This window comes from Pelophylax lessonae (assembly GCF_965119305.1).
Source record: "Pelophylax lessonae genome assembly, chromosome: 5".
Lineage (NCBI taxonomy): Eukaryota > Metazoa > Chordata > Amphibia > Anura > Ranidae > Pelophylax > Pelophylax lessonae.
Genome location: NC_138772.1, coordinates 147,803,315 through 147,828,909, shown reverse-complemented (window position 1 = coordinate 147,828,909; position 25,595 = coordinate 147,803,315). Strand labels below are relative to the sequence as shown.

General features: G+C 41.9%; 1 protein-coding gene across 7 annotated transcripts in view; it reads right to left on the bottom strand.

Annotated features, from left to right (window-relative positions):
* KAT2B (lysine acetyltransferase 2B) overlaps nucleotides 1-25,595 on the bottom strand; it is a 141,263-nt gene that overhangs the window by 71,276 nt on the left and 44,392 nt on the right. For all 7 annotated transcript variants that reach the window (XM_082259708.1, XM_082259703.1, XM_082259704.1 and 4 more), the window contains exons 2-4: nucleotides 14,019-14,145; nucleotides 12,093-12,238; nucleotides 11,855-11,944 (exon numbers count right to left, since the gene is read on the bottom strand). In XM_082259708.1, the coding sequence (XP_082115834.1) occupies nucleotides 11,855-11,944; nucleotides 12,093-12,238; nucleotides 14,019-14,145 (363 nt within the window). The remainder of the gene's footprint in view (nucleotides 1-11,854; nucleotides 11,945-12,092; nucleotides 12,239-14,018; nucleotides 14,146-25,595) is intronic.

Genomic DNA, 25,595 nt, shown 5'->3' with positions numbered 1-25,595 from the left:
AAAATACTGATGCAATTCAATGCAGAGAGACCAGTGTGCCCCCTTTCAATGCAAAGAGACCAGCGTGCCCCCTTTCAATGCAGAGAGACCAGCGTGCCCCCTTTCAATGCAAAGAGACCAGCGTTCCCCTTTCAATGCAGAATGACCAGCGTGCCCCCTTTCAATGCAGAATGACCAGCGTGCCCCCTTTCAATGCAAAGAGACCAGCGTGCCCCCTTTCAATGCAGAATGACCAGCGTGCCCCTTTTCAATGCAGAGAGACCAGTGTGCCCCCTTCCAATGCAGAATGACCAGCGTGCCCCCTTTCAATGCAGAGAGACCAGCGTGCCCCCATTCAAAGCAGAGTGACCCGCGTGCCGTACCCCCATTCAATGCAGAGTGACCAGTGTGCCCCCTTTCAATGCAGAGTGATCAGCGTGCCGTGCCCCCATTCAATGCAGAGTGACCAGCGTGCCCCCTTTCAATGCAGAGTGACCAGCGTGCCCCCTTCAATGCAGAGAGACTTACCTGCAGCGGCGGCTTCTCCTCAGTTCCCCGTGTCTCCTTGAGTTATCCTGCCTCATCCTCGGCCAATGGCATGCGTTCGCCTTTCGGCCAATCAGGAAGCGGGTCTCGGACCCACTTCCTGATTGGCCAAGAGGAGGATCGGTGTGACAATAGCGAATTTTTATTCGCTGTTGTCACACAATGGGTTCGGCCCCGGGTCCACTCTTTTCTGAAGCCTATTAGAGCCCCTGGCTCTAAAAAAAAAAAAAAAAAAACCCCATTAAGCTCCATGCGCCCGGCGCCCTGCATGTATGTTAGGGGACAGGATGCATGGATGGGGGGGCGGTGCCCCTGCGCCCCAAACGCACCAGCCGCCACTGCTGCTGACTCTGTGACAGCACCAGGCTGCTGACTCACTCGCTGCTAAACTGACTGAGCTGAGAGGAAAGGTGGCATAGGCAGGGCTTGGCTTTCGCCACCCCACCCTACACCAATGGACAGGTGAGGAACAGTCAAGCCCCCCCCCCGCCCGCCCCGCCATTTTCAGCCATAGTGCAGCCGCGCTGGACATCTCCCAGCCTAAAGATGGAGGCAGCCGCAGACAGTGTGTGAACTGTGTATGTCAGAGTCAGAGAAAGTGACACTGCAGATGCGCCCCCCCCAGATGTTGCGCCCGGTGCGGCCGGCCCCCCCTGCACCCCCCACGCTACGCCACTGTTTGGAGGTCCCACCTAATCCCCAAAACACCTTCAAATTATTCAACACTTATCTAAAAATGCAGGTTCCTGATGATATTCTCAGTGACACTTACCTGGTACAACCCTTCCACCCTTACAAATCTCTCCAGTTATTCACTGCGCCACTTGTACACATGGCTCGAACTCCAATGACATCAATGTATAACCAAATCAACAGATTGACAAGCCACAGCCCGGCTTTGTATTAATGAGCTCAGCTATACATGTGCAGAATCTCAAGTGCAGGACCGTAAGCATTCTAAAAAGAGGATGTGCAATGGCAGATAGCAGCACAGCAAAGATCATCATAGAGCTGTCCTTCAGGCAAGTAAAATACTTTGCTAGGAGAAGGGGCATCTAAAATAGACTCTAGGAAAACACTTATCCTTTAAGTTTATTGAAAGGCGGTTGCAGATTCTATTTTTCTGACAGCCCCATGAACCCTAAATCCCATAGAACACCATATACATACAGCAGCTTTCTTACAACTTACAGACAAGCACACCGAAGCTCAAAGTATATCTACTATTGATCGACCGATATCATTTTTTTACCACCAATACCGATATATTGGTCATCGGATATCGGCATCGGCCAACATTAAAAAAAATATATATATATATATTTTTTTTTTATTGTCTACATGTTTTAACGTCTACAGGTACTCTTGTGGAGGAATCTGGGGGTCTAAAAGACCCCAAACCCCTAATTTTGGCTGTTTTGAATGCTGTAAGTTTTTTGAATTCGGCGCCGCCAGTACCCGGACGTGATGTCATGCGGGAAGTCATGCCGGATGTCATGCCGGAAGTGACATCACTTCCGGGTACTCGGCGGCGCCGACTTCAAAGAAATGGAGACCCGGTCAGAAGGCAGCGGTGAAGGCAGGATTCCCGGGTCTCCCAGTGGGACAGGAGACCCGGGCGAGCCACGAAAGGTTGCGGGAGGGGGGGACGTCCTCTCCCGCTTCTTGGAATGACAGCCGAGCGGCTTCTCAGCCGCATCGGTTGTCATTACAAGACAGCCGACCATCGGCTATGGACACCGGTACCGTGGTGACGCCTCTAGCTGCAGGCATCACCCTGGTACATGCACTTTACCGAAATATCGGTAAATCAAAATGCCAATTCTGATATATCGGGGAAAGTGCATATCGGCCCCCAATATATCGGTGTTGCCGATAATCGGTCGATCACTAATATCTACGCTATCCAAAACAAACAGGCTTGCCTTTAGATATACTTCAGCTTTGAAACTGAAAAGTCACAATCTTAATATTGACCTCCTGGGTTTCATGGAGTATTTAGTAGCACAAAAAATGTTTAATCCTTATGCTGCTAGCATCAGTAAATGGAAAAGTAGATACTATTTGCTTGTTCTAAACTTTTTTTTGTAACATTTCTTCAGTTACTTTCGGGTTTCTATGCCTAGGCAAATTATGTCAATCATCCCAAGAGTAGGGGAGGAGAGGCTTTCTCAGCTAAGCACATCCTCTTCTACTTGCATGCCTGAGCTAAAGGCAGGTGAATTCCAGGAAGTAAATGCTACATTAATCATCTATTCTTACTCAAAATGGCCATGGCCAGAAATGCTAGGGGGTGTTTTTCAAAGTGGTTTCTCAACAAAATATAGGATGGAGACATGAATGGATCTGTGAGTTTTCTTTGAATATTAAAAATTAATTAAATAGCAGTTTTGAATTGTAGTATTCAGGTAAAGTGTAGCTCCACTTTAGGAAACTGGTGCAGGGATGCAGTTCTTTTATCCATTATATCCATACTAACATAACAAGTGACCGCTAAGGCTTCATTCACATGGGGCGATTACATCTGTGCACTGTGCAGGGCTGTGTTTACCTGCATGGGAAAGCACAGGTGTTCTGTGCATCCTTGTGCAGGCACTTCTATTCATGTCTAGCTGGATGGACACAGCCACTGTATCCCAATATGATATCTGTGTGAGTGTGTGTCCCCGAACTCATCCTGAATGCGTTCAGGGCCATGCACCTGCATGAATGTCACATTGCAAGTAGCGTCTGTGTCTGTGTAACCGCTGCATCCCAATAGACTACTACTTGACTGCTGGAACAGGGATGCATAAAAGGTCTAAGATAAGTAAGTAAGTAAGTTACATGGTAAGCCCTAGATAGTGCAAATGGACACAAAATAACATCTTTCTGCATGGCAGGAACAAAGTACAGTAGGTTCAATGTAACAGCTAACTTTGCCTATTTATTACTACAATGTTTGAGGTAACACCCACTCTCTGCAATGATATTGCACAGAAATGTCACTTTCATCTTCTAGCAGTTTCTGCTGATGCTGCAGGCCCCTACCTTCCTTCAAGTGCCTCCTGTAGCAACTCATGTGCTAGGGGGGCACCTGTGCATGCATGCTCCTGTTGGGTCCTGCGCTGAGCTGTGTATCCACAGACACACACAACTCTTGAAAACTACGCTCCCACTACCGCCATACAGGAGTTTGACTGACAGCAATTTCTTCTGTAAAATCAGGGAGTAAGGGGAGCAACGTTGAAGGAAGCAGCAGGTGACAGGGAGCTGGATAATTGTTTAGGGACAGGGGAGTAGGACTAGTAGTAGGGAGTTTTTTTTTTTTTACTTTAATGCACAGATTTTACAAACATGTTTACAGTTTAGTACTACTTTAAGGCTCCATTCACACCTGGGCGTTTTCAGCTCCAAAAACGCTCAAAAGAAACGCTTCCAAAACGCCCAACAAGTAAAACCCCATTCATTTAAATGGCCCCTGTTCACATCTGAGCGTTTTGCAAAACGCCTGTAGCTGAAAAAAGTACATGAGCTTCTTTTTGGGCTGATTACCAGCGTTTTTGATAGATGTCAATGAAAAACGCCTGAAAAAATCACGGTAAAATCGCGGTAAAAATCGCGGTAAAATCGCAGTAAAAAAACGCTACGCTCAAGTGTGAATGCAGCCTAAATCATGATGAATAACTAAAAAGAAATGTACTAACATGTTGCTAAGTTTTAAAAAAAAATAAATAAATAGGAGAGCATAAAGCCATAGCAAATAATTTAACTGCTATAGAGCCAGTTTGCACAGAGGTCACTATACTGTCTTTATAATAACTTTTCAGGCAGCAAAGCTTATGGCAAACATTTTAGGTAAAGTAAAGATATATAAAGTGTAAACCCCTTTTTTGTTATTATTATAGAACAGCACAGTGCCCAGGATCAAATCCTAGGAGAGCCAGAGAGCTTTACAATGACTTTGGTATGAGGCTTTTTCTATGTAATTACATCTATTAGTATAATCAAATTTCTTTTGTACTCTGTGAACTTGTCATCTCAGGGTTACATTAGTTTAATTATAACCTACCCTGTTCATGGCATAGGATCCATTTCATAAGTACAGAAAATTTAACTTGCAAAGTGAAATACACCTGGCAGGCCAAAGTTCTTGCTGATAAAAATATGCCAACTTTTAAGCGAACTTATGCTTTGCCAAATCAGAGCAAAGCCAACTTTCACACTAGCAGATATTTTTCCCTTCCTTTCCACTATGTTCAGTTGTTAGGAGAGAGGAAAGGAAGCTCTGTATAAGTTTAAGGTCCCTCTATTGGCAGCTTAAAAAAGGGCTGGGACTCCTACCACCCCCCCCCCCCCCGATGATACTGCTGGACCAATGATGAAGTACCAGCCCTATCTCATAAAAAGGGTAGAGAGTGAGTCACATGTACAAAAGTGAAGGATCTGAGGCATACACGGTGATTCACCTCCATCCCTATATATACATATAGCCCCACCTGATGCTGGAGGGCGAACCCGTGCAACCCACTTCCAGTGCTTTGCCGCAGATATGGGATGGTTTCACCGCCCCCCTCTCTGTTTTTTGGCGTCTGCATGGTGTTGGCGGGGTTCCGCCCACAGCCATCAGGGTATTTAGCCGGGACTCGCCAGAATCTAATGGTGCATACTGTCCTTTTTCACAGTGATTATTAGGACAACTACCTAGCACACATAATAATACAGGTATGATTCTGAGGGGTTGGTCTTCACCCTACCTTGTTTTTCTTCTTTCACCTCTGTACGTTTTTTCACTTTCTTTTCACTATCATGTCTTGGCACTTGGAGAATGGTTTGGGTTTTTTTTTGTTTCCTTTTCACCTTATTTATAATCATTTTTGGTTACACTGGTGCTTATTCTATTAATCATCTTTTCACTTTGTTCACTCTCTGGGACCCAATGAACATATTTTTTGAGACTTACTACAAATAGTTTATTACGTTATTTACCCTAATACACACTTTTCTTTTAGTATTGTTCAGTCCATATATGTCTATACACTTCACGTACTGCACCTGATGTCCTGGATTACCCCATGGCTGCTTCCCCTTTGGCTGGGCCTAGACAGGTTATTCCCACCTCAGCCCTGGGATAGACATTTGTCTCGGCGCCTCACCTTCCCCTCTCAGATGCTGGGCCCACTCTTTGAGCCCAAATGTAAGTAGTAAGGCCACTCATATTACATCCTCCCCTTTATTTGTGGAGCACCATATATTACACCTCCTTTCTTCATCTCAAACTTATTTGAGATTATTCTTACTTATTTATAGACACCTTGTTGGATTAAACTCCTGATGAGTGGACCTTACTAGGATCCACAAAACGAGTACAGTTACAGAGATGCCAAGATATATCCATCCATGCACAGACCAATTGTGTACTTTCCTACGTAATTCTATGAACATTATCATATATGTGGTGTTTTATCATATAGGGATTTCCCTATATCAATTTTTACTGTACAGTATATGATTGTATCCTCAATGCAAATCATGACGTGTCCCAGAAGGCTGCAGGGAAAAAAAGGGGTTGAACTTCCACTCAGATTGCCGTGCCGCAAGACCAGGTACCTTCCTCCTAAAAAAAAAATATGTGTCAAATGTAAAGGGGAAGGGGGGGATAGGATGAGGAGAGCATAAGTTTCCCTATTGGGTGAAGTTTTGCTTTAATGCATTCTCTGCATTAACCACTTCCTGCGAATCAAGGTACCTGTACGTCGGCTGGGAGAAGTGGTTGTACCGGGATGATGCCTGCAGTACTGTTCTTTAGAGCCAGGGGTCAGCTCAAAATATAAAAATAAATAAAATAAATAGGGGAAAAAAAAAAAAACGCAGACGTAAGCCGCGTCCGCAAATGAAAACGGTGTTCAAACCACACGTGAGGTATCGCCACGATCGCCAGAGTGTGAGCAATAATTCTTAAAAAGGACCTACACTATAACTCTAAAATGGTAACTATTAAAATTTTTAAAGCATCGCCTATGGAGATTTTTAAGTACCGTAGTTTGTCGCCATTCCACGCATGTGCGCAATAACAAACCGCAACATGTTAGTTATCTATTTACTCGGCGTGACATCATCTTTCACAATATACAAAAAAATTGGGCTAACTTTACTGTTTACTTTTTTTAAATGCAGTGAATTTTATTTTTTACAAAAATATTGCGTTTGAAAGACCACTGCGCAAATAGCGCGTGACAAAATATATTGCAATGACCGCAATTTTATCTCCTTAAGTGGTTAAGGTAAAAAACGTTTGTAATGAGGAGCGATCCCTTACAATTCTCTGAGCCCAATCTCAATTTAGCGCTGTGCACAAGAGCAGAGTCTCTCTCTCTCTCTCTCTGTTCTTCTCACAGGGCAGACTGATAACAGCAGGAGCCACTGGCTCCCACTGCTGTCAATCAAATCTTGTGACAAGTGAGATGGGGCAGGACAAATTCCCACTGTCTGTGTCTTTGGACGCAGACAGCATGGCTCGGACGCGAGCCTGCATGAGTACCCCCCCTTGCAAGCGACTTGCTAGGGGAGGTACTTGGCGGGGGGAGGAGCCAGGAGCACCAACAGGAGATCCAAAAAGACAAAGATCGGGGCTGCTCTGTGCAAAACCACTGCACAGAGCAGGTAAGAATAACATTGTTGCTATTGGAAAAAAAAAAAGTGAACATTTAATATCACTTTAACTGTTCTATACTGAATATAACACAAACTAACCAATATCCTATGTTAAAAGGGTAAAAAAGGCATACAGAGTGCAAAGGCTACACAGTTCACTTTTTATTAGAGTTGTATGTTGTCAGTGGAGCAGTAATAATGATTTCAGAATGTCAGCTTTGATTCTGCATTTCATGTTTGAATATGTGCAGTTATGTGAATAGGAATTTGAAGTGAACAAAGGAAGTCATGCAAAACATCATTTGTAAAATGAGTGCACAACAACACTGCTGAAATAAGAACTAAATTAGAACAAATATATTGGAAACATTACAGTGGGCCTGAACATAATTGGACAGCAAGCATGCATATGCTACTTATGATATTGTATACATAGTTACATTTTTCATGTAATATTTTTTATTAAAGTGGTAGTAAAGGCAATTTGTTTACATTTTACCTATAGGTAAGCCTTTAATAAGGCTTACCTGTAGGTACTGTAAATATCTAAACGTGCACTGTTTAGGAGATATTTTCTTGTGTAGCCGCTGGTGACATCACCGGCACATGCGCTCTGAAGGAACGGCGTACCGGTGACATTCCTTTAGAACCCTGTGCCGTAAACAATGACTCCTGCATGCATGCGTGGGAGTGATATCATCGTGGCTCAGCCAATCAAAGGACCGAAAGCCTGGATACCCGGAAGGAAAAGCAGATGAAGATGGAAGCCCTGTCAGCGGTGACAGCGTGCCGCTGGAGGGATTCGTTTTAAGGCAAGTTTTACATAATGAGCTAGTATGCGATGCATACTAGCACATTATAAAATTGCCTTGCAGGGGAAATTGTTTTTTTTTTTTTAGTACCACGAGATGGAAAGATTATTGTATTGATAATTGTAGTCAAAGGAGATTGGCCTATATCCGGTGTTATTTTTTCAATGATAATTTTCTGACCTCAGCATCAGAATCCTTATGGAAGACCCTTTATCTAATTCCCAGCAGGTCCAATTTATAGTGGACTCTACAGAGTTTTGTTTAACCCATAATTACTTTGAGTTCAACGAGACTACTTTATTACAAGTGACCAACAAAGCTATGGGGGCAAATTTTGCCCCCAGCTATGCAAACCTAGCTATGGGGCTCTGGGATTTAGATTCTATCTGGCAAAACAATTGGTTCACCACAATATTGTCTTCTATGGAATATACATAGATGGCATTATTGTCATCTGGGATGGCCCAGAGCCCTAATTTGAAGACTTTGTCCAACATTGTAATGAGAATTCATATAATTTGTCCTTCACCTCTGTCCAATTATCTTGCCTTTTGTAGATCTTGAACTCTATCACCACCAAGGTCAGATCCTAGCCCAAAATTATGTTAAAACCTCAGTCAGTAACTAATTTTTACATTTTAACAGTTTTCACCATTCTAGGTGGATATCAAATATTCAAAAAAGTCAGTTTTGTCTTTGGTGAAGAAACTGGAACAGAGAAGTAGACTATATAACCCAGAGCGAGTTACTCAAACAAAGATTTGCTGATAAAGGATACTCTGGGCCTAGGCCTTTTGTATGAGTAATAGAATCCATTTCAGGTACTTTCCCAAGGGCAGAGCACTTCAAACGCCTCTGCCAAAGGGAAATCTTTTGGATACATACTCTTAACGCTTTGACACCTGGTGGCCTTAATATGGAGCTTGAGGTTGGTATCCTCCTTTAACCACTTACCTACCGATGCATTGTAAAATGACGCCAGCAGGAACATCTCCTCCCTAATGGTGGGTGTCATATGACGGTTAGCCCTTTCTCTCGGCTCATGCGCACCCCAGCAATTGGGGAGGAGGTGTGGCCCTCGGGACACAGCCCATCCCCGATCAGAGTAAAAAGCCAATTAAAATGGTTATTTACCACATGACTGGCTGTGTCCAATCACAGCGTTCTCGCTGCTCGTGCATGCCCCCGGGGGCACGCAGCGTGGCGATGGGGGATGAAGCGTGTCCCTCGGGACACAGTCTATCCCCGATCAGGGTAAAAAGCCAATAAATTGGCTCTTTACTACATGACTGGCTGTGCCCAATCATAGCCAGTCAGAAATGTCAGCAAATGGCTGTAACTCACCATTACTGGGTTCTCTTTTCCACACACTAATCCAGTGTGTAGAAGAGATCTGGTAACAGTGAGTTACCAATTACAGTTCAAAACAGTCCCGAGATTGCCTGCAAAATAAAGAGAACCTGCCTCCAGTCAAGAGTACCCGAGTACCTATCTGCAGCCCAGAGTACCCAAGTACCTATCTGCAGCCCAGAGTACCCAAGTACCAATCTGCAGCCCCGATTACCCAAGTACCCATCTGCAGCCCAGAGTACCCATCTGCAGCCCAGAGTATCTGAGTACCTATCTGCAGCCCAGAGTACCTGAGTACCTATCTGCAGCCCAGAGTACCCGAGTACCTATCTGCAGCCCAGAGTACTCGAGTACCTATCTGCAGTACAGAGTACTCGAGTACCTGTCTCCAGCCCAGAGTACCCGAGTACCTGTCTCCAGCCCATCAGAGTACCTGTCTCAAACCCATCAGAGTACTTGAGTACCTCTCTCAAGCCCATAAGAGTACCTGCGTACCTATCATGCATTTATGATATACTTATATTGGAGAACATAGGTGCCATCATATCATATTTCACACATCTTATCTATGTGCAGTTTTCTTTCTCACAATTTTACAACTTTATGGCTTACCATTTTTTGGTGTATATACAATTTATTAGATTCTATAGATATATATATATATATATATATATATATATATATATATATGTATGTATATATATATATATAGCCCTTTTCCAGCATGTGCTCTACGGCCTGAAGAAGGAGCGCATTCTCCGCAAACGCATCGCCGCCCGCATCCCTGCATTACCTCCAGGCCATGACATCATGTCCGCTGGACCATGCATTCCCCAGGATACCGGAAGCAGTGTACACCTTTAAGGCTTCTGACAGCTGGGACCCCGCTTTCCTACACACCATGGCCATGGACCTGGAAGTGTGTTACTGTGGACTTATCTAGCGCTACATGCTTCCTTTTTTATCCAGTTTGTAAGTAACATTTCTTATCCTTTAATAAAGTTACTGACTTGCTACACTCAGAAAGCCCTTCTGTCTCCCTCATTCTATGAAATTAATATTGTAGTCAGTAGAATGAGTTTACGCTCATACACATCTAAACACAGTACGCACATAAACGTGTATACGTATGCGCATAAAAACGCAACACTAGAGGCCTTTTTTCTGCCAAAAAAAGCAGCATATATAAATACGCCGTTGTGCATGAGGCCTAAGAATTACATACCAGATGAACTAAATGGGATTATATATTGATCAAGGATGAAGCAGTTACAGGGCTGATTCCACACTGGGGACAAAAACTTCATGCGAAGATACCAGATATACATATAATTTATACATACATTTAAATATATACATCACTGACGCTAGGTACAACATCCTTCTTATACTGGGATTTATTGGGAGTACCTCCAGCACTAGTTAATTACCAACTGATATTTATTATCTTTTTAAAACAATATTTAATGAGTGATTAGCTGGAACTGTACGATTCTCTCTTTATATATTGAGGACCCAACCCATATATATGTCGGTTGGAATGGGACTTAAAGTGACAGGTAGGATATTACCTAGCCACAGGCCAATGTGGGATAAGTGTGGAATAAAAAGTATGGTTCAATTATGTGTGAAACTTTTTAGATATACATGTTTATGCTTTATCAATAATTGGCACATTTGTGGGGCAGGGGCCATTAGTCCTTGTGCATTCCTTCCAATCTCTTGCACTGCATAGTTACAATACACCTGTGAGTGATGGTAAACTATTCAATATGTGTACAGATGTGATAGTAATTCTAGTTCTGCCACTGATGCAAAGTCTTATACAATGTTTTCATACAGATGTTCTTTCTACACTCTCCTGAAGAATTGAACAAATATCACAAAATGTGCCAAGGAAAGACAGCCCCTTAGAAGGGTTCAAGCAATTACTAATATGTGATATTAACAATAGAATTGTATTTGGCTGTTTGGTGGAAGTGCTTAAAGGGTGTTATGATATAGGTGGGTATGATGTATGGTATATGGCCCATTGCTTTTTTCAAAAACAGATACTTTTTTATAATGTTATTTAATATATGGTGGGGATTTTATATACTTTGACAGTTACCGACAAATGATGGTATTGAAATAGTACCACATATTGTTAAAAACTTAAACAGTTTTTGTGGCAATTAAATGGAAGGGAGGATGACACCAATTTATATCTGATTGGATTTCCAATAGGAGAATGAGTTTGAGAATGGATAGCCATACAGGGATACAGATTGGGCATTGTAATTGCCCCAACCACCCCCGACTGCCCTGGCCCCCCTTTGTGCTCCCCTGCCCCCCTTCTCTTCCCACAGCGCTGCTGGATTCCATTCTCTCCTCTCCCGCAGGCTGCTGCACAGATGTTTCAAAGCCCCAGGCAGCATATATATCCTATAGGATACAATCACTGCACAATAAAGTTAAAAGGGGGCAATCAGTTAGGGGGTCGTATATATATATATTTTAACTAATAGGAAAAAAGTAATTATAACTGCAATTACCTGTTCAATGCTAGGCTTCTCAAACGGAGGGCTTTCCAATGATCCTTCCACCACAGGTTTCCCCATTTGTAGAATGCATTTTCTTAAAAGCTTTGTGTAAAGAGTAATTAAAAAAAATAATTACTTGATTATCTTAACCTTTCGAATACAACCATCTCCCATTACACCAACTAATCTCCCTTGCCCCAATAAATAGGTATCTATCAACATTAAACCTACCCTGAATTGTATTAAGTACCTTAAATAGACAGAAATAGACTTGTTTAGTATCAGCGTCTTCTTCCTTGTGTACACAAGTGAATAGATATTCTACATCTAGTGCGATTCCCAGAAGTCTATTAATTTCCTCCTCCGACACATTCTCTAAATGGGAAACGTGTGAGGCTAAAAAAAAAAGATAAAAAAGGAAGCAACAGGGAAAAACAAGATTAGCAATAGAAAAAGTGTTTAAAGTGTAACTGTGGGAAAAATCAGATATTAAAGTCAGAGTAAATTCCTATGGACAATTTTTACCTTTAGGTAAGCCTATCGTAAGGCTTACCTATAGGTACAGTAAATATCTTCTAAACATGCACCGTTTAAGAGATATTTATTAGTGAAGCCCCGGTAACGTCACTGTGGAATTCGCTCTCAACGTACAGCATACTGTTAAAGAGTTTTTTTAACTTTATAAGTGATGATCCTAAATGGCAATAGAAATTAAAGTTGAAGATTAGCCAAAATGTTTTTTTTTTTTCCAGTTTTAGTTTACAGAACTGCTAGAGACAATTTTTTGCTACCATTGCTCTCCTTTGGAGACCAGTTATTTGGACAAGAAGTAATGAAAAATAAGAAAAATAACACTGTGCCATTTCTTCAGAGCCCTGTGCCGTGAACAGCGGCTCCTGGGTGAAGACCGGGTCAAGATGGAAGTCCTGTCAGCAGTGACAGCGTGCCACTGGAGGGCATTGTTTTAGGGTAAGTTTCACATAATGTGCTAGTATGCAATGCATATTAGCACATTAGAACTTTGCCTTGCAGGTTTTAAAAAAAAAAAAAAAACACAGCTGGTTTACTACTGCTTAAACTATGCAGTTTGTCAGTAGCATTAACACCTGAGTTTTTTTTTGTGAGTCCTCCCGAACCCCTTTTTTTATTACCTGTTGATCCTGCTAATAGATTTATTATGTTTTGCATTTCCTTTAACAGGGTGACAATGTTGTTCATTCTGCTGTGAAAATGTGGAGCACCGTTACCTTGTGGGCAGAGTAATCTTAGATATACAGATATACATGTAGTTGTAAACTTAGACGTTAAATAAAAGATAAAATAAACCCTAATTCTAGCTTTATTTTTAAACAATACCTTTTCTTTTGTCTTCTAAAAAAAGGTGAAGGCCCCCATTTGTTGCGTCAAAGACACTCAGTGACCACATTCTGGCCCTGAGCCAGGCGTGTATTTATACACACGTTTGGCCACAATTCCCGCGTGTTTTGTGGCACGACAACTGTGGCAAAATTACACCGCATTGTACGTTTTGCCAACGATTTGGAATCTAGGAAAGAATTGTGCAATTTTGCTCATGATACCAGATCGCCCAACTGTTAATGGGGCCTAAACTTCATGAACAAAGCTGACCTTGTGACCACTTCAACAGGGTTATATGGCTTGTACCAACCCATGTAACTGTCACTTTTAGTGGCATAATTGATCCTCTGTCATGATGACAGATAATGAGAATGCTATGGAGGGACTTTGTTAACGCATCATATGCATTTTTCTTTTATTCTACCAATAATTCGATTTTAGAAATGAACTACTAAGAAATTCCTTATATTTAAGATTTATATACTCCAGACAAACACAAGCTTTTTGTTTATGCGAGTTAGCAGTTCACACGTGAACTTTATCATTAACAATGCAACACGTAATTAATAGCACTTTTTTTCTACAATGTGTTCCCCCGAGAATACTGAATCATTACAGAGGTCCTTAGCCCCATGGGCTTACAGTTTAATGGCCCTACCGGAATCACACACAGCCAATTTAGTTAAAATTCATGTATTGTATTTGCTTTTAGACAGTAGTGTGAATAAACTGAAGCCCCAAACAAAAACAAAGCAATGAGGATAACAAGCATGTTTATGCAGATTGGCTTATAAAGAGAAAAAAGGTGCTGCCTTACCAAGAGTGTGTGAACAGCTACGGCATGGCTCAGTGAGGCTGACAACAGTCTGCTGAAGATCCATTCTTGGTGGTGTGGGGGGAGGATTTGGATTTTTCCAGCCATTGCACTTGCATGTTTCATCAGCCTGAGAGAAAAAAAAATATCCAGTTCACTCGTGTTTACTTTGTTCGCAAACAAAATAACTGCATCATAAACTGTTTCAGCCATTTTCTCATGTGTTTTCTCCACCTCCATAACTTCTTATCAATAAGAATCTTGGAACACTCAACTTATCCATTTAGTTATGCAGTGGAATATATAGATCCCATTGTCTAGAATATTCTTCATTTAGATTGTTTCAATTAAAGTTTAGTCAAAATGTATTTTTAAAAAAATCAGCACAAGGGACATTACTTAGAGTCATTTGCATGTCTCTTGTGCTGCTGGCTGCAGATTTAGCTGAAATCTTCCATCCTCAGATCCTCCCTGCAACAATCTTTCAGTGCCGTGAGGGTTAATGAGGCCAAGGGACCTGTGACAGGCATTCAATATGCCTCACCCTTTCTGCCCACCTACTCCATTTATAGAAGCTATACTATAGCTTCTATAAATTAAAATGATCTATGAATGGAAGACAGGTGGGTGACTGAATGGTAAGCCCCTTCCATTCATAGATTCTTTTTCATTCACAGAACCTATAGTACAGCTTCTATGAATGAAGGAGGGGGAGGAAAGCGCAGACATAGTGGGCACTCTTGGTGAGTGCCTGTCATGTGTCCTTTGGCTCTATTAACCCCCAATGGCACTTGAACATTATGGTGGCAGGGGAGGGGGGGGGATCAGAAGATTTCAAGTATCTGCAATATTCAATCTGCAGACAGCAGCACAAGTAATAAAGCACATTGATAGTAGGTAATATGCCTTGTGATGATTTAAAAAAATATTTTTTTACATAATCTTAGTCTTTATGTCCTAGTTCAGAAATGCTAGGGCAATCTGACTGAGGCAGCCAAGGAGAAAATATATTCTCTGTTAAACTATGAAAGTAGAACTATGGCCCCCTATTTTAAAAAAAAGTGCTGAAACAATTGATTATAAGTGCATCTGAATTTATAGTTTTTTCTTAGTACCCCTGCAAAGCTCCGCCAATACCTAGCTCCACCTAATGTGGCTTCTTTTGATGGCATGGTAACGATACTACAGTGCATCGGTATTCAGGGCAATGTTGCCCCAATCATGTAGGCTTTGTCTGCTTGCAGTACAGTAGAATAAAAAAAATGTTGCAGGGAGAGTGACTACCATCATTGTCACTGCTGACTGACAATCCTGTAGCATGTCAGCGAGCATCTGGCCACACTTAAGCCAGCCATAGACCCATAGACGATTCGAACCTCGGTCAGTTCAGCAGGGACCGGCGGAGATTAGAACCATGTATGGCCAGGCTTATTGTACCCAAGTTGATCATACAACCAGTCTGATGGATTTTTCATGCAATTATTGACAGCAGCTTTAGCCGCTAGCACTAATCACTCCATGTTCTCCCAGCCAGGACTGCTCCCCCGCCCCTCTGCCGGGAGAACACAATAGCTTCGTGGGAGAAATTCCCCCCATCAACACTGACTAAACCTGTGGTTGCAGGAAAGAAAATCGCTCCATCTATGGCCAGCTTTAGTCCTGCCCACTGCTTTCTGGATCGGCAGGACTGCCACTGATGCAACCCCCCCCCCCCCCTCAAATGTTAGCTGCCATGTCTGGGATGGAAAGCATGTTAGGAACAAGCAAAGGAGGATTTGGCTTAGTTCAGGAATATAAAGGAAGTTTTTTGTTTCATTGATGAGGCATGTGCAACACATAGTGCGATTTTTTTGAAGGTCACATGACTCAAAAGAACCATTAAGGTGCTTCTGAAGCGCTTTTCAGGCACTTTTGAGGAGCTTCCTATTCATTTTAATGGAGAGGGTTGCTTTTCAGGCGCTTTTTTTAGCGCTCCAAACATGCTCCGCCAGCGCACCGCCCCAGTGTGAAAGCATTTATAGATTTTAATGAAAATACGTTTTATTGAGCTTTTCAGTAGCTTTTTTTTTTAGCGTGAAAGTGCCTGAAAGGCGACTAAGTGTGAAAGGGGTCTTAGAGTGCACCTGCTTTTCCCCAATGCACTTAGTAACAAAAAAGGCCAAAATGACAAGGCATGGTGCTAAATGTAATAATGAAGGCTTAACATGAAGGTAGAAGCAGTGTTCCAATTAGGCTCAGCAACTCAGAAATGATGCAGTTTGTGGGCTTATAAATCCATGTGCTCATACAAAATGAGTCAGTGCTTCTCCACAGTTTAAAGCCATAATTTATAGAGCAGTGGTGGGTGTGACAATAATGAAGTTTAATGACTGCAATTAAACTCCACTGCTGCTCCCAGTGCCCAGTGTTTTTGCTAGAATGTGCTAGTATGCACAGCATATTTGCACATTATGGCAGAGATACCTGCCATAGCGCCCCGCTTCAGTGCTGCAATGCCTATGATGTACCCTGTCACTCCATTGAGGCTGCTGACATCTTTGACTGATCTTTTTATTTTTCGGTTCAGTGTATTTGACCATCAAGATTGGCTGGCCTGAGGTAACCTAAATATTGCACATACAAACTGAAGTTAATTCATCCCAGCACGTAGCAAATGCTGGGTTTATTCACTGAGCCATGCATGTACACTGATGTTCTTTCATCCCAGCACCCGGCAGATGCAGAGATTATACAATGAACCACGCATGCGCATGTACATTCTTCCTAATTGTACACTGAGCTGCACATGTGTGGCTCAGTGTATATTCACAAAACAAACATTGCTGACAGGTAAGGCTTTTTATTAGACATGAGACATATACTGTTTTTTCTGCAATAAACCCTACCTCACAGCAAGGTTTTTTTTAAACTTGAGTTTAACTACACTTTATGGGAAATCTTCTCTTGCATGTGTATTTTACTGTTGACTGCATTTACGGTATATACAATATATATTTATACAAATTAGTTACAAATAATAATCCTTTCCCATAGTGGTGCACGGAAATTTCGGCAGCTGAAATTTTCGGCCGAAAATGGGCCTATCCCATTTTGGCCAAAAACGGGTCATATATGCCGAAAATTAATGGTTGCCGCAGCAGCAGCTTTCACTTTAACTTATATGGTGCGTGACCGGCCGCGGCCGGCACCCGAGACCCACTGTTTGTACCTCCTCTCCTGCCCTGTGCTAGACTGGTTGCTAGAATTGCCAGCCGCCTGGCGTCTAGCAACCAGTGACGTCACGGTCCTGAGAGGAAAGCGAGGCCGAGAGGAGGACCCAGCATGCAGAGCAGAGGAGGATCTTCCTCGTCCTCCTCCGTGCCTATTACTGACTCTCTGGCTCCACCCACCTCCTCCCTCCATCTTCTACTGTATGGCCACTGCGGATAGGAACAACATATTATGTGTCATGATATACATAAAATCACGTAGGGGAAAAAAGTAATTTTCGGTTTCGATTTTCGGCCAAGGGCATCCTGAATTTTCGGTTTCTGTTTCAGCCCAGAATTTTCATTTCGGTGCATCCCTAATTTCACAGGGACCTTTTGCTGCTTAAACAGTACACCTAAGTTCCCAACAATGATCCTTTTTACAAATACTATGTTTAAATAGGCTTTGATAATGTGAAATAGTGGTAAGAGATGACTGGTAAAAAGGGAATCGTAATTGGCAACGTCAGACATTTCAGAAACAATATTTCCAGGGATACATTTTCAAAGCCTACCACTGTCAACGAAAGGGGTTACTGGGAAGAAGTAGCTGGCAAGGACGACATGATCTTGTACAAACTAATTTATACTGTATATAAAGTGCATTTATGCACATATTTATACAACTTTAGGTCCCACTTGACATGCAAATTAATTTGTTTGGTTTCTAATTTATTTGCTATGTAAATCACTTACAACATCTAAACTGTGCTGCCTAGATTGGCCACCTGCGGTGCAATTATCACAGTTTTATGATATTTTACAACAGTGGGGCAGTGAGATCTGTATAGTATGCCACTCTTTACTAATATTAGATGCTGCCGCATCAATGAACAGCTGCTAGGTGCAAGTGGCACATGTGCTGAATATTGAAGTTTTACAGAGCTGCAGGTAAAAAACTGAATACACAGCCCCTGCTCTGGCAAACATGAAACATCAATGTAGTGTTTCCAGGCAAGGAACCTAAGCTTTGCAGTTGAACATATCAAGTGGCCAAACAGATGTTCTGATGGGCAACATGCGGACCGTTCTTTGTGCATCAATAGTATAATCCAATTTTTATTCAACTTAAAAAAAAAAATGTATATACATATATATATACACATTTATTCACACACACGGTATATATACTATGCATACACACTGCTCAACCGTAACTTTATGACCACCCACCTAATATTGAGTAGGTCCCCATTTTGCCACAAAGGCCCTTTTCACACATGCAGACCACTTTTCTATTTTTCATCCATCCGCTTCCATTAATATTTGTTTTTTTTGGAAAGGATTAAAGCCTATTTTTCCTCCGTTAAAAAAAAAAAAAAACGGATTGGATGTAAACAGATATACGGTCCATTTTTGCATGAGGAAATGGCTCCGAGACTCAAGTGGTTAAGGATTCTAGCTGGTGAATTTAAAAACTGATGACAAACTGATGTAAACTTCATCCATTTTTTTCTTTGAATGTGTGAAAGGGGCCTAAAACAGCCCTGACTCGTTGAGGCATAATCACCACAAGACCTCTGAAGGTATACTGTGATATCTGGCACCAAGCTGTCAGCTGTATCAGATCCTTTAAGTCCTGTAAGTTGTGGGGTGGGGTCTCCATGGATTTGGACTTGTTTTTACAGCACATGCTCAATTGGATTAAAATTTGGAGAATTTGAAGGACATCTCAAACTCTTTGTTGTGTTCCTCAAACCATTGTTGAACCAATTTTTTTAGAGTCAGGGCACATTATCCTTCTGAAATAGACCACTACAATTTAGGGTTTCCATGAAGGGTGTACTTGGTCAGCAACAATGTTTAGGTAAGTGGTACGTGTCAAGTAACATCCACATGAATGGCAGGACCCAGGGTTTCCCAGCAGAACATTGCCCAAACCATCACACTACCTCTGCCAGGTTGCCTTCTTCCGATTCTGCATCCTGATGCCATTTCTTCCCCAGGAAGGCAATGTATATGCATCCAAACAACCACATGATTTAAAAGAAATGTTATTCATCAGACCAGACCACCTTTTTCTATTGTTCTGTGGTCCAGCTTTAAAGCTCATGTGCCCATTGTAGGCATTTTTGGCTTTGTACACGGGTCAGCATGGCACCCTGACCAGTCTGCAGTTATGAAGCCCTATACCCAACAAACTGCAATGCCCATTTTTGCTGCTTTCAACACATCAACTTCAGGGACAACATGTTAACTTGCTGCCTAATATATTCCACCTACTTTCAGATGCCATTGTAATGAGATAATTAATGTTTCTAACTTAACCTGTCAGTGGTCATTCACCCCTTCCAGCTGACATAACACATATATGCGGCCACACTGCACTGGGCTTTTTTCCGTGGGTATATATGCGTATCGCCCTTTGTACTGGGAGCACGCTGCACAGCACACTCCAAGCACAGAGACTGGGCTCTCACCAAGAGCCCAGGGCCCCGTAATAAGGATCGCGACCTGAAACTCCCGATTCTGAGTCACCTGATTGCTGTGGTAGCCTCTGATTGGCTACCACAGTGATTAGTCACCGTGAAACCCACCCCTGTGTTTCTTGCTCTTTGAATGGAAAGAAAAATACAATGTATCTTTCTCTTTCCTTGCAGGAAGGAAAAAAAAGTGTGTGTAAAAAAAATAAAATAAAGAAAACATATCTAGATCAAGGTTTGATCTAGGTCAGTGTCAGAGTTAGTGATTGGGTCAAGTAAGGGTCAAAGTTCAAGGTCAGTAAGGCTCGGTTCACACTGCCCCAAACTAAAAAGTCTTGCAACTTACAGCGTGGCTTTGCCAGGCGACTTCACTGCGACTTGAAGCAACTTTGAAGCAACTTCAGGGAATGCCCGGGTACTGTATTTTCTGGCGTATAAGACTACTTTTGAACCTCAAAAAAATCCCCCAAAAATGGGGGGTCGTCTTATACGCCGAATATAATATCTCCAAGGTAACCTAAGTATAAGTATTACCAGTAGATGTAATCACTCAAGGCGCTGGCTGTGTGGGAATCCTGTACCGGTATACCGTATGTACCGTAGCTTCGGCTACATACAGTGTACCGCGCTGAGCCAATCAGGGAGAGCGATGTATTCTATTATTGAATGCAAAGCCTGCTCGGATTGGCGGAGTAACATCAGCCCGCCTCTCTGACTCTGCCAATCCGAGCAGGCTTTGCATTCAATAATAGAATACATCGCTCACTGTGATTGGCTCAGCGCAGTATACTGTATGTAGCTGAAGCTACAGTACATACGGTATACCGGTACAGGATTCCCACACAGCCAGCGTCTTGAGATTACATCTACTGGTAATACTTATACTTAGGGTACCTTGGAGATAATATGAGAGATTACATGTATTACAGTACTTGGGGTACCTTGGAGATCCATGGGAAATCTGATGTTTTTCAATGGTGTTGCCTTGCTTCGGCAGGGGGTAGTCTTATACGGCGAGTATAGCCCAAAACCTATGTTTTAACTTGAAAATTAGGGGGGTCGTCTTATACGCCCAGTCGTCTTATACGCCGGAAAATACGGTAATTCTCCTGTAATGTTGGATCCAAATCACATGAATATAGATGAGGATCTGACTTGGAGGTGACATTCATTAAAGTCTACGGGAACAAGTCAGCTAGAAGTCGCCTTGAAGTAGTACAGGAATCTTTTCTAATGTCAAAGCTACTTCAGTAGTGCTAATTAGGAAAGCTTTCATTGACTAAAATGGGTTTTACATGTCACGTTACTTGGGGGTCTAACAAGTCTGATCCCAAGTCGGGGCAGTGTGAACCGCTAGATCAAAAAGAAGATAACCGCACTCCGAAATGAAATCAAACAGGAGTATATTTATTCCACATCAAAAATAGGCATCAAACTGCCAGTACTCATACTCATACTCATCAGTGTGAACCGCGCCTTAGTGTCAGTGTGTTTTAGGTAGGGCAAAAAAAAAGCAAAATGAGCATTATTGTTTCTTGGCTGTACTACGGGTACAAACAATAAATAACATACACATATGTGGTATCGCTGCGATCAGCAGGAGCAGGGGAATTTATTTTGGGTTGTTCTTTGGTGGTAGGTTATGGAAGCAACAAGAAATACACAGCTAAATTTAAAAGACGTGATTTTTTTTACTACTTTGAGCCAGTTTTCCATCGATAATAAAAGAAAAAAAAAAATCAGGAGATATCCATAACTATTTACTACCAAATGAAAGCCTAATTTGTTTTGAAATAAACAAGGTATAATCCACCTGGATGCACAAAGTAGTTGTGATGATATGCATGGTTTTACTAACACAAGTTAAAGTTGCAAAATTGTGCTAAGGAATTAAGATTTGTTTTTACCCCTTAGACATAAAGGGGTTAAGTTATGGCTGATCGGTTTGTATATATATATATATATATATATATATATATTGCTGATACTACGCCATGAAAGCCCCTTTTTTTGTCTCTACATATTCTCTTGGTCCTTATGGATATAATCAAACGGGCTGATTAATACATCTGAAAGGAGAGTGACCCTATTTATACCAGCTGGAGTTATGAAATATGGTGGTGTCTTACAACAGAATACCGCCTTGTCCAATTAATTGAGTGAGATCATTGCTTTATCTGACCCCCTATAATCAAGGGGTCTGATAATTCTGGTAAGCGGTATTTTGTACACACTGGGAAGAATGAAGGTGAAGGTGATCTGTATCTGGGTGAACAACAGTAGTGCTTTCCTAAAGGACTTTCCTGAGTTTGGGATATCTTTGTGGCTTTTCTACACCAGAGACTTTTTATGTACCACTATTCACTTTTTCACATATTTTTGCACTGATTGATTGATGGTCTATATATTCATTCATCTATTCATGAATTATTTATTGTTTATTTATACATGGAATTTTTTATATATGGTATGTCACTTGTTTGAGCGTGGTTATTTTTGTATAAGTTTATTTTTTCACATTTACGTTGCTGCTCACTTGTTGGCACACTCCACATACCTATTTGGTAATTCACATTACACGTATAAATATATTAATCCATAGCGCAGGTATTTTTGGTGATTAACACCAATAATTTTTCACAAGTCTCTAGCAAGATCAAAGTGGCAGTGGTAAATCTACAGCAAGAGCTCTGCAAGTCTCAGTGACCCCCCCTGTGGTGGGATGACTATTGCACAACATAAGTGAACCAGAACTTACAACAGACTTGCAAAATGTTTGCAAAAAAGGTGATCTGGAGTCGTGCAATGCGGAGTTGCTGCAGTTGTGCAAAAAACTTGTAAAGCCTGGCAAGTCTACCAATAGCTTAGCAAGTCATTTTCAGACTTTCAGCACAATTGCTTGCTATCTGGGTAGAAAATATTGGAGGAACCCTAGGGTAACACAGAACCCTGGTTAACCACTTTCATGCCGCAGTACGTTATATGATGTCCTGGGCTTTGAGTGGGAATATCTGAATGATGCCTGCAGCTTCAGGCATCTATTAGATATAATTTTTTTCAGCCCGTGATTCCCTGCACCTTATGAACAGCCGCTTGATTGTTCTTACAGGTAGCAGGAGGGGGTGGGTGGCCACCCACTCCCTCCCAGGGGTGGGGGTGCCCACCCACTCCCTCCCGCTGCCCTGCAGTGCTTCTACCAGCTCGCCCGTTCGATTGGCGACTCAGAGAAGGAATCATACATTACATTCAGAAATTGCCATGCATTGCGGTAAGGTAGCTAATTCACTTCCTGTTGATAGCCGGGCCATACAGCAGGAGGTGAGCGACGACAGGACAGGACTATCACGGACTGTGGTTGCTGCTCACCTCCTTTTGTACAGCCCTGCCACTTAGCCTGTGTGTCCTCCAACGGGCTCTTGATAACGTGATTAGTTGGGAAAGGACACAGAGGCTGAAAACTACCTACATGCCCTGCTGAAGGTTGGACTGTGCAGGGAAGGCAGAGATTGAAAGGGAGAAGTGATGCTAGAGAGAAAAGGGGGGCACGACTGCAAGGGGCACTGTAATTGGGGGGGGGGGGGCTGTGATTTCTAGTGGCACTGTAATGTAAAGACACACAGTAATTTAAAGGGGATTATGCTGTAAAGGGGCACTGTAATCATTACCCTTTTAGAGTGCTGGTCCCTTTTTTTCATCACTGCCCTTTACAGTGTGATGTAATTGGAACTGCACTGTTAAGGGGCACTGTAATGTACAGGGGGCTGTGCTAAAAAGGGGGACTGTGGACACTGATATAAAGGGTAAGCTGTGCTCTAAAGGGTGCTTGTGATGTGAAGGGGGGTTTTGGCTGGGTTCATTAGAGTGCCCTTCAAAAAAAAAAAAAGGCATTTAGCGTGTTATACTGGACTGTATAATATGGACTGGATCAGTCCTCAGCAATTACTGAAGATATTGGAGATTAGTATAAAAGCTAGAACTGACAGGCCTATATTTAGTACAGTTTTATTAACATACCGTGTTTTCCGGCGTATAAGACGACTGGGCGTATAAGATGACCCCCCTATTACATGATCTACCGGTAATACTCATACTTAGGTTACCTTGGAGATATTATACTCTGCGTATAAGACGACCTCCCATTTTTGGGGGATTTTTTTGAGATTCAAAAGTAGTCTTATACGCCAGAAAATACAGTATCTACATTTGCCAAACTCTGGACAAAAATAATTCCTTTACTTTGAGAAGTATAAAAAATCACTTAAGTACACAAAGTACTGGTTCAGAAGGTATGCTGGAGTTTATAATCCACAAAACAACAACAAAGTTGCTAAAACAGACATTTGACAACATTAGGCTATTGTCTCTATTACTTTGGGTAACAGCAGGATTTGAAAGGATGTTGTTTGGCCAAATGGCTCTCCATATACACAGGTTAAAACAAAAAACAACAAAAACCAAGAGCTGACTGAGAGACGGCTTCTACTGAGCTGAAACAAATTAATTGTGTCCAATTACTTACACATTAAGACACTCTTTATGCAAATTAATAACATGGTTAGCACTTTCCTGAAAGGCAATAAAACAGTGCAGCACCACAACCACAATACACTGGGGGAGCAAGGAAAATGGGATAGGATATAAAAAGTTCAGAAATGAACACCTGTGTATAACAAGATGTTAAGAACATTTAGACCATGCAACCAGGGAAATTAAAAAAAAGAACAGAAGAACGGTAGAGCAAATGCCTTTAAGATCTACTGCTGTAATTCAAAGCTTCCCTCGTGTGAAACTCTGCTTTAAATAGATCACACAGTAGCTATAAAAATAATCACAGAAATTACCTAACCTTGTTAAACAGGATTTAATTATTCCTTAAGCCATGATGAAAGTAGTCACACCATCCCTTAAACACTGCTTCCCATAGAGGACAGTTTGCTCTGCAATTATCTGTATAAAGATTGAAGGTCCACCTTTAATCATTGTATTCTTAATGGGCTGTCGCATCGGTACACAATAGTGGATTTCATTTCCCCTGGGTACTGGTACAGAGTAGTCCTCTCCCCCAAGAAAATTTTAAGAAGCTACTACTGGTAACATACAATGCAAGGTATCTGAAAACTGCACAAATGTGCGGAAAATTAAAGACAGTGAAGATCCGCTATAAGGATAGCATTCTGACCACTACTGTAAGATAGGCATTCTTAACACTAGCCAACAATATAAGGAGCATCTTTCCCGCTGACCACCAATGAATGGAGTCTAGCAAGGTTTCTCTGAAACCTGAAACTATTTTCAAGGGTTCCTTTGGGGTATGAAGGTTGAGAAAGGCTGCTCTATATCATTTCTTTTTTTAGAGAACCACATGACAGCATATAATCAATGAAGTCTTCTTTTAATAAAGTGCAAACTAATTGCAATTTTTTTTTTTTTAAATGGAAATCTTGCTTTGTGTTAAAGTGGTTGTAAACCCTCACATATACCCAGTGAAGGGAATAGCCTCAGATAATACCAAGAGATGAAACAAATCCTCCTACATAAGTTTTACTTGCATATACTGTCTTCCCCATTCTACACTCTATGAAAAGTGCAGATTGTGTTAAAAATCTTTCTTCCTCTTTCAGAAACACATAGGGAAGGGTGGGGAGACTGGACTTACACTGTTTGAGAGCTGAATGGAGGAAAGGGACACACCCCCTCCACATAGACAGAGGAAGGAAGGAACATACAGAGCTGTAGTCTGAATAGACAAGCTACCTGCTTATCCCCCTCTAAGCTCCCTCCCCTACACAAATTTGCAGCTAATCTTATCTCATGTGTTGGAGAACTTGTCAAAAGTGACACATGCTGATAACAGAGGAATAGAGCACCAGAGAGAAACAACACTTAGAGCTTTGGAGAGAGATAAGTAA